Genomic DNA, 8,872 nt, shown 5'->3' with positions numbered 1-8,872 from the left:
TTGGGTCGTCCGCTAAAAATAATCCCACCTTTGAGTTATTTTTAAATAATACTACCTTTACCCTCCGATCTTTTTTAATGGTCCCAATCGGTCACTTAACTTGCTATAGCAAGTTACTTGACACGTGTCGGCACTCGATTAGTACAAAATAAAGTTACTTGACACGTGTCGGCACTCAATTAGTCCAAAATAATAAAATTTTAAAAAAATTAAAAAAAAGTTTTAAAAAAACAAATAATAAATATTAGAAACCACCCACCAGCCAAACCCTCTCCCCTGCCACCGATCCCGCGGCGCCGACCTCCCCAGCCACCAATTCCGGCGCGCCGACATCCCATGTCTCAAGAATCCGGTTGTCCCACGAATCCGACCACCCCATCGCCCTATTCTGGCCTCGCTGACCTCCCCCCATGGCCCCATCCCCCAATTTCGACTTTGCTGACATCCCCCGCCCCCTGCTGCCGCGTCGAGATCACCCGTCCCCCTCCGGACGCACCGACCTCCCCCATTCCAGCCACGTCGAATTCCCCTGCCCGATTCCATGTTGAACCTTGCCCAGATTCAAGCCGCGTCGGAATTGGTTTGGTGGGTTTTGGCCTCCCTCTCCTTTTCCTGGCTGGAATTTGGCCTCCCTGATGGTTGCTTTTATTCGGCGAGCTCCGATCTAATATTTGCAAGCTCCGATCTTATGGTTGTTGCAAATCGGTGACCGAGTGCGATGCTAGGGCTGGTGGTGGGGTGGCTGGCCAACTTTTTATTTTTTTCAATTTTTTTATTAAAAATTTTGGACAAATTGTACAGTGGCATGTGTACGTCAAACCCCATAAAAAATTACTCCCTCTGTTCCACAATAATGTTCTTGTTTTGAATTTTTGACTTTTTTAAGAAAGAGAGAATCTTCTAAATTTCTCTTAATCTATAAGAATAAATATAGTCATGTGGGATCTAGTTTGATTCGTCTTAGTGAGTAGATTATTAATATCTAACTTTTATAATTTTTGCAAGTGTGAGATTAAAGATATTTACGGTCAAAGTTGGGTCAAAATTTGCATCGATTTACGAAACAGGAACATCATTATGAAACGGAGGGAGTACCTTTTTAACAGGTTGTTGGGTCACCTGGAACCATTGGGAGCAGATTAGGGGTAAAGATGAAATTATTTAAAAATAACCCAAAGGTGAGAGTATTTTTAGCGGATGACCTAAAGGTGGAATTGTTACGGAATATTTTTCCAATAAAAAATCCTATTGTATACATAGTACGAGTACATAAGAGATTATTATAAGAACTTGGAAAAAGATTTGGAAATTGATAATATCCTTGTATGAAAAAAAGACTAGCGACAAGCTTAGATAGTCTACCGTAACAGGACAATGATGCTTTAAAACAAGCAACGACCCTAATTATAAAGACCTACAAGCTACAACATAACACATCTATCAAACCAAGAGAAAGATAAGATACTTTTGAGTTTAGCTCTCATTCATTGACACCCCAAAGAGGAGGAGCTGGAAATAGAAGAAAGTTAGACATTTACAAATGCATAACAAGGGGTATTTATGTAATTATTCATATGTATAAACGAATGCATATTATGGTATCATTGGATGATCAAATAGTACCACTGAATATAAAGTGATACTATATAAGCACAAATTGGTATTATATATGCATTCAGTTGTATAAAATTCATGCATAAATAGTATCACTGAGGATTCAATGGTACTATATAAACTTTCAGTGGAACAATCAACATGTGGTCCCCCATCACGTGATACAATCCGACCAAAAAAAAGGTGGGGTCTACCTACAGACCTCTCTCTTCCTATCTTTCTCCTCTTTTTTCTCTCTATCATGTGTTTTAAAAATATTTTAATTAATGTTATACATTTACAAATGCCTAATTTTCCTCCCTTTAAATTCCTCCCCTAAAGAGTTTAATTTAGAAAGTCCATTGTTTTCGACTTTTCCCAGTGCACATATTTAGGGTTGTCTTCTGCCTTTTCTCTTTCACTTATCCTTTCATTTGCTCAAGGCATAGCTAGGAGATTTGAATAAATACAAAGACACTAGAATGTGGTTTAATTGATTAAAATTGAATAAAAATAAAAGAAAGTTAGATTTAATTGATAGTCAACCAAAAAAATAAAATGATACAGATTGAAATTCGAAGTAAATTAAACCGTTCGAATAACATACTACTTCCTTCGTTAACTATTATTTGTAACATATACTATAAATGGATGCTAACTTTTATGTGCAACAAATGTTTTCTTTCTTTTTTAGGTAATCATTTCTCTCTATCTCTCTCCTCATCACATGCACTAACTTTTTCTTTCTGCATTTTACTCTAACAAACAAATTTTACCTAGAAGTCCGCAAACACCCCCCTTTGTTGCAAATAATAGTTAACGGAGGAAGTATTAGAAATCATTGCGACCTACTCTAGAGAACATCCAGAGCATATAATCAGAAATGCAAGGACACAATAGTGCTACCATTCTACAATTTTTCCGCTACAAAAACAATGTTCAAGTGCAAAAGAGAGCAACATGCATGCCATTTTCACTGGTGCAGTATTGCAGATAGCTTACCACCAGCGGTTTTCAGGATCAAGATTATTGCACAAAAAAATCATCAAAACAAACCCATTTAAATCAAGCATCTTCGGATTTATGGAGTCAATGTAAGGAGCAGTCTTCTGAATGTTCTGATTACGTAGTATCACAGGTACACGCTCATTAAACCGACACCAGCATTCCAGTACCAAACGTAATTCACTGGCCAGTATACAAGGAAAGATTTTGGTGATTGTCCTTACCCTTTCCAATCTGTGAGCAGTGCAGGGGCCTGGTTAAGGGTTATGTGCATTCTACAGCTCGAGTAAGACAGAATTTATAGTTGATCTACTAAAAAGGCTCTGGCTTTATAATCTTCCAGTAGGGTAAGTAGACTAGGACAATCTCAAAATCCTGATTTCAAGCTGTACGTTCGTTATAAATCAGTTTGAGCGCCGATAATAAGTTCCCATCTGTGCAAAAGTACAAACCTACAATCTCTGTATTATATTCTGAAATGAACAAAATAAAACCTTCTTATCTCCAGAAATAATTTTGTAAAGATGGTGTTGGCGGTGTTATGAGGAATTAAGTACTGTATAATGTTGAAGGTGATACAGTTTCAAATAGGGCGATAAAGAAACCACACACAAGGGTTGCATAAAAATTATGGCGTCAATTATGACGTCAGTCAATTAACTTCCTACGAAGCTTACATGCTCGTTGATCCACAAAATAATGCAAAGCTTGCATGCTCACTGACCCATGATAACCCTAATTAAACAGCTTTCTACCAAGCTTATTTCTAATCCTTTCGATGCCTGAATATTATTGTGGCAGCCTTTAGAGAATTGGAGTGTCCACTGGTACCATCCATCACTCAGCCACCCTGATGATTTATTTCTTATAAATAGAGAAAAAAGAAAGACAAGAAATATAAAAGAAACGAAAATAACAAACACCCTCTATGTGCAAGTTGCTGTAATGAAATTGGTACACTAAGAAGACCCGAGAAGCTTCAATACAGAATCACGATCAGGCATGCTTGGAATTGCTCCTTTGACTTGAACACAAAGAGATGCGGCCGCAGCTGAACAAAGGTGTTCAAGAATATTTGTTCACATTTTTTCCAATAGCATGAATAATAATGACAAGAAAAAAGGGGTGCGACTATGTGAGGCAAGTGTCTTACCAGCAAATCTCAAACATTCTTGCTTTGATTGACCCTCAACGAGGGCTACAGCAAAAGCAGCTGTGAAAGTATCACCAGCTCCAGTTGTATCAAGTACCTTTGGAGCTGATATGATGGGCTGCTTGACCGGTTCTTCACCTTCCACAAATAAGGCTGAACCTTTATCCCCAAGTTTGACCAATACCTTTTTTACACCCTGCAAACAACGGCAGCCAATAAAAGTATAAAACAGCTTTTTTTTATCTCTGCAATTAGTTTCATAAGTAATGACTCATAGTTATACATTAAGGGTTGTGGTACAGTTGCATATGAAATAAGTAGCTGCTCCTCAGCTTCAATGAATATGGAAAAATGGACATCAAACATCAGAACAAAAATGGCAAGATAGTAAAAAAGAAATTGAGCTCACCATTCCATAACACTTTGTCACAGCTTGACTAACTTGCTCGAAACTTTCAGTTGGCATCCCTGTCAAACGAGAAAGTTCACTTTCATTGGGACTCAGAATATCAACAAAATTTAGCAGCTCTGGTGGAAAAGGAGAATCCATTCCCCCAGCATCCAAAATAATAGGAACCCCTGCAATTCTTGCAGCCTGGAAAAATTCAGCCAGCAAGAATATTTACAAGTTTGCATAGAAAAATTGTAAATGTAAAATAGGGTTAATATTAAAGGATGAGCCAGCTGAACAGGAAAACACCCAAACACACAATTATTAAATGAAGCTAATTTGAATCTTGCGGAATTGGAATGAGCAGAACATTTCTTGTAAGTTATTGTAAAGGTAGATAGGATATTAAAGGAAGAGCCACAGCTGACAGGAAAAGATCCAAACACACAATAATTCAACGAAGCTAATTTGAATCCTGCGGGTCAATAAGAATGAGCAACATATTTCTTCTACATTTTATGTAAGCATTATATAAAGTCAGTGCCCTGTCCATAGTTAAAAAAGTCTTTGTTGGACCACATTGGTGCAGAAAGGATGTACTTGAATACGGTCTCTTGAGTGGTTAAATTGACATTGCACATACACAATGTTACCTAGCTTGCTTTTACCAGCATCAACAATGTATAATGCACAAACGCAGGTCAAAAGAAATAACTTAAGGAAATTTTTTTTCAAATCTTTTTCAATGTATTTTGCTCACCATGCTTGAAACACACAAACCATATTGTAAGTATAAAAAGGATCAACAAATTATTGAACAAATGGGAAGAAAGAAAAAAATACAAAAACAAACATATAATATAATAACAAGAAGTGTTTCAGAAAATTCCATGAAAAAACACTTCTTGAAAAAATAATTACACCATCTGACCATTGAACTAAGTAACCCTTTAGAATTTGGAATCAAAATAGCCAAAACTACTTGCACCACCAAGACAGATCATCTTATAAACTATATTCTGCACTTCTACGGTTCTACCAGCACTAGGCAAACTACATAGAAAAAACAAAACCCACACTTTCCCCTTTAGTATTAAATTGAAGTGACCCAAATTTCCTTATATTTATCAACACCATTCCATTGTGATCTTTGCTTTCACCTCACCCACGCTTTTAAGCGCACTTAAAATGCATTAATCACAACAAAAGAACTAGGTAACTTTTAGACGCCTCTCTTTGCTAAGGCCTTCCAAAATCCTGATGAGCTCCTGACTCTTGAGATTTTCTTATTCATTGGTACTTACATTTTCTTAAAGAATTCATCTTCATTTGCACCATCTAGAAGGTCTCAAGTGTCAAACAGCCACATCCTCGCCAGATAAGCCTTACATATTTTGATGCCTAGGTATAGAATACCTCTTCATCCCTTGAGGTAACTTATCGCATAATGAAAGGGAGTGGATGGAAAAACTGCGTCACACTCATATTAAATTGCCAAGTGGAACCATCACACTATGATCTTAAGCCAGTTCTTAAACAAGGTTGAAACTATTCAAGAACAAGTGAGAAAATACTAAAAACATTCTCCTCGTTACATATGTTAATACAAAAGTGATGTACTCCATATTAAGAAAAGGGGTACAGCATTATTACTTTATTATGAACCTAAATGGCTATATGTCATTTTCAATATTCCTTTAAGGTAGGGTATACCGGTATAGCAGAAACTTCTATCTTGGTTAGCTTATCATGATTGGATGAGCAGGATTAATTTGGAGAAAACTGCGATGCATAAGCTACATTGCTTCACTGTTTTGCATGTTATACATACGAAATTATGAAAAGCTATGCATCATTTTTGTTAAAGACAGACCAGTTTAAAGTTCTAGGATGAATAGCAGAAGCTCTAGCAGTCTTGGATTTATATTTTTCCTCATGATTTTGCAGATATAACTAAAAAAACGGGGAAGCTAGATATAGTACGTAAGCTGTATTTTTAATACACTGAATTGTTGCTTCTAGATCTGAAGCACATGTGGCTGCCAGTGGCTGGTCTAAGGTGATCATATTGTTACATGTTTATCAAAGTATTCTTCACTTTCCAACCATTGAGCTGCCAAACAAGATGTTCTCACATCCCCTCTCAGGTTGCAAATTTCTTTACACCTTCGTAGTTTTCATCTAAATCTAAAAGCTTACCTATGAAGCGAATAGGATCACGTAACACTGAGGAATTCAGAATAAACCAGAGGGTCTAAACTCTCAAGGAGATACTGTACCAATTTTAGCAATGGACAAAGTTTGATCACTCTTTGATCTGATAAGTGTAGGAAACTCTTCTAAGATAAAACCGAAACAGTTTAATTATTTATTACTCATATACCGCTGATGATTAATAGCGTTGGGATGCCTTGAATCAGCCTAGTTCAGAGTCTATGTTAGGCTACAGGAGAAGCATTGAAACCTGTAGTTCCTCTGCAAGGTAACACCTAGTAATTCTATATAGAACTTTCAACTACTCAAAAATCCTAATATATCATACTCCCCTCTACCAATGGACCGGCATTGTTAATAAATCGATAGTGAACCACATGAAATCTGTGTCATTATTCGATTGTTAAGTTCATTATGTTTCTAGCACCCATAATAACATCACACATATCCATATCATCAAATCAAATCAGTTTCACACACACACAAAATGCACAACATCAAGATCAAAACCCTTAAAAACACAACTTTAAAATCATAATACCAAAAAACAAATAAAAACAGACCTTAGCAACTTGAATATTGACAGAATCTGGAATTTCCCTTTGAAGAAGAACAATCCCAGCATTCCTAACAATCTCCAAATCAGCATCATCAATCACTTCCGGCCAACAGCTCATATTAGCACCACCAACAATGATGATCGAGTTTTCGCCATTCGATTGAAGCATAACAACAGCATGACCAGTAGGAGCACCATTAACATTCCTAAGATGATCAAGAGAAACCCCACCATTTTTCAATTCCTCAGAAATCAATCTACCATTAGCATCTTCACCAATTTGCCCAAAAAAGTAAGTTGGGTATAAAAGTTTACCCCCACAAACTGCTTGATTTGCTCCTTTTCCACCTGCTAAAGTTTGGCCTGATTTTGCTGAGATTGTTTCTCCTTCTTTTGGGAGTCTGTCGATTTCGACGTATATGTCTGCATTTGCTGATCCTACTACTACTAATGGTGGGAGATTTTCTGGGGTTGGATTTTGAGATGAATTTAGGGATAATGAGGGGAAATTAGGGGTTTTTGGGGGGAATTGAACTGGGTTTTGATTGAATTTGAAGATGGATTCATCTTTATTAGGAATTGGGGTGATTTGAGAGGAGGAAAAAAGGGAGTGTTTTGAGTGTGAGAAGCATGAAAAGGCCTTCATCTTTGTGTTTCTTGCTTTTGATCTAGAACTCTAGAAGAAGACTTGTGCTAAATTAATTGACCGAATTTGAAGTGCGTGTTTCTTTCTATGGTCGTTTTATAGATCATGATAAAGACTAATCTAATCTATTTAATCTAATCTAATATTGGTTTTTTTTTTTTTTTTTTTTTTTTTTTTTGGTGTTTAGAGAGTCACAAGGGCGGGGGTGAGAATCGATCTCAGGATCTCCTGAAAACCGGGAGGTAGCTCTAGCCACTTGAGCTATCCCCTCACTCTCAATATTGAGTATTATTACATATATTTAATCTGATTTGGTTTGATCCGCTGAAGTAACAAAGCAATTATACGAGCGCACATATGGTGTCTAATAAGCAAAATTTATACTCTTATTCCAGAGTAACTAACACAGTCAAGTTGGTATACAAGCCAATTCAATAGTTTGATTTAGATTTATAAAATTAAATATTAACAAAAATATACAAAATTATATTATAAACTTTATAATAAATATTAATATTTATTTTATAATTAAATTATATTTTATGATTAAATTTGTTTTTTTTATATGCTAAAAAAAATGATGGGCAAAGTTAATATATTAATAGTGAAAAAAAAAATTCAAACATTATTTAGGACTCTAATGATTATAATTTTTTAATGGTAAAGTTGTAATTTTAAAGCTCTTTAGGTACATATTAATTGTAACTTTAATTTTTTTTTGAAAGACGGTTAGTGCATTATTATATTAAAGTAAGATTGTCAACAAGTACATACGACGAAACCTCGCTTGGGACGTGGTTTACCCAACATTGTTCACGACCTAGAGGCACTAACCTAGCTAAGTGGTGGGCAACAAATTCCCATCACATTTAACAAAAGACCAACAAATGGAAGAAAAAAGAGAACTAGAGAACATAATATCATCAATAATACTATCCAAAACAAAGAGATGTAGAGAGCTTTTCTTGAGCCTTGAGATTAGAATTTCAGAATCTGACTCAATTATCACATCCATAAACCCGAACTCCTTTGCCTTTTGAAGACCGAATAGAGCAGCTCTTCCTTCAGCAGCAAGAGGATCCCATCTTGCTTGGACACGCTTGACAGCAGCAAATAACACCTTGCTAGTGTTATCACGGCCAACAGCACCCATGCCTATCCATCCTTCATCCTTAGTTGAAGCATCAACGTTGATTTTTACAGCACCAATAGGGGGAGGAGACCACACCGTCCTGCAAAGGGGTTGGGATTGGGTGCCTTTCCCATAAATCTTCTCAGTGTACAAGTTGAAATCAACTACGTATTTGCTAT

The 8,872-nt window shown here is 36.3% G+C and overlaps 1 protein-coding gene across 1 annotated transcript; it reads right to left on the bottom strand.

The window, feature by feature from the left end:
- Positions 1-3,118: 3,118 nt before the first annotated feature.
- Positions 3,119-7,630, bottom strand: LOC145605343 (ribokinase-like). The gene is made up of 4 exons (XM_081661381.1): positions 6,920-7,630; positions 4,161-4,346; positions 3,752-3,947; positions 3,119-3,649 (listed from the first exon to the last, which is right to left on the bottom strand). Exons 1-4 carry the CDS (start codon positions 7,559-7,561, stop codon positions 3,558-3,560), a joined length of 1,116 nt encoding a protein of 371 aa, XP_081517507.1. The 5' UTR covers positions 7,562-7,630; the 3' UTR covers positions 3,119-3,557.
- Between the last annotated feature and the right edge of the window lie 1,242 nt (positions 7,631-8,872).

This window comes from Chenopodium album, chromosome 22 (genome assembly GCF_948465745.1).
Source record: "Chenopodium album chromosome 22, dcCheAlbu1.1, whole genome shotgun sequence".
Lineage (NCBI taxonomy): Eukaryota > Viridiplantae > Streptophyta > Magnoliopsida > Caryophyllales > Amaranthaceae > Chenopodium > Chenopodium album.
Note: the sequence above shows the minus strand (reverse complement) of the source record. Positions and strands in the feature narration are given on the sequence as shown.

What these genes read in the sequence shown, in the direction of transcription:
- LOC145605343 (XM_081661381.1), bottom strand. Translation starts at nt 7,561, where the DNA reads ATGAAGGCCTTTTCATGCTTCTCACACTCAAAACACTCCCTTTTTTCC. An exon ending in TCAATATTCAAGTTGCTAAG is followed by an intron (nt 4,347 to 6,919) that starts GTCTGTTTTTAT and finishes GAATTTTTCCAG; the next exon opens with GCTGCAAGAATTGCAGGGGT. An exon ending in TGACAAAGTGTTATGGAATG is followed by an intron (nt 3,948 to 4,160) that starts GTGAGCTCAATT and finishes CGTTGTTTGCAG; the next exon opens with GGTGTAAAAAAGGTATTGGT.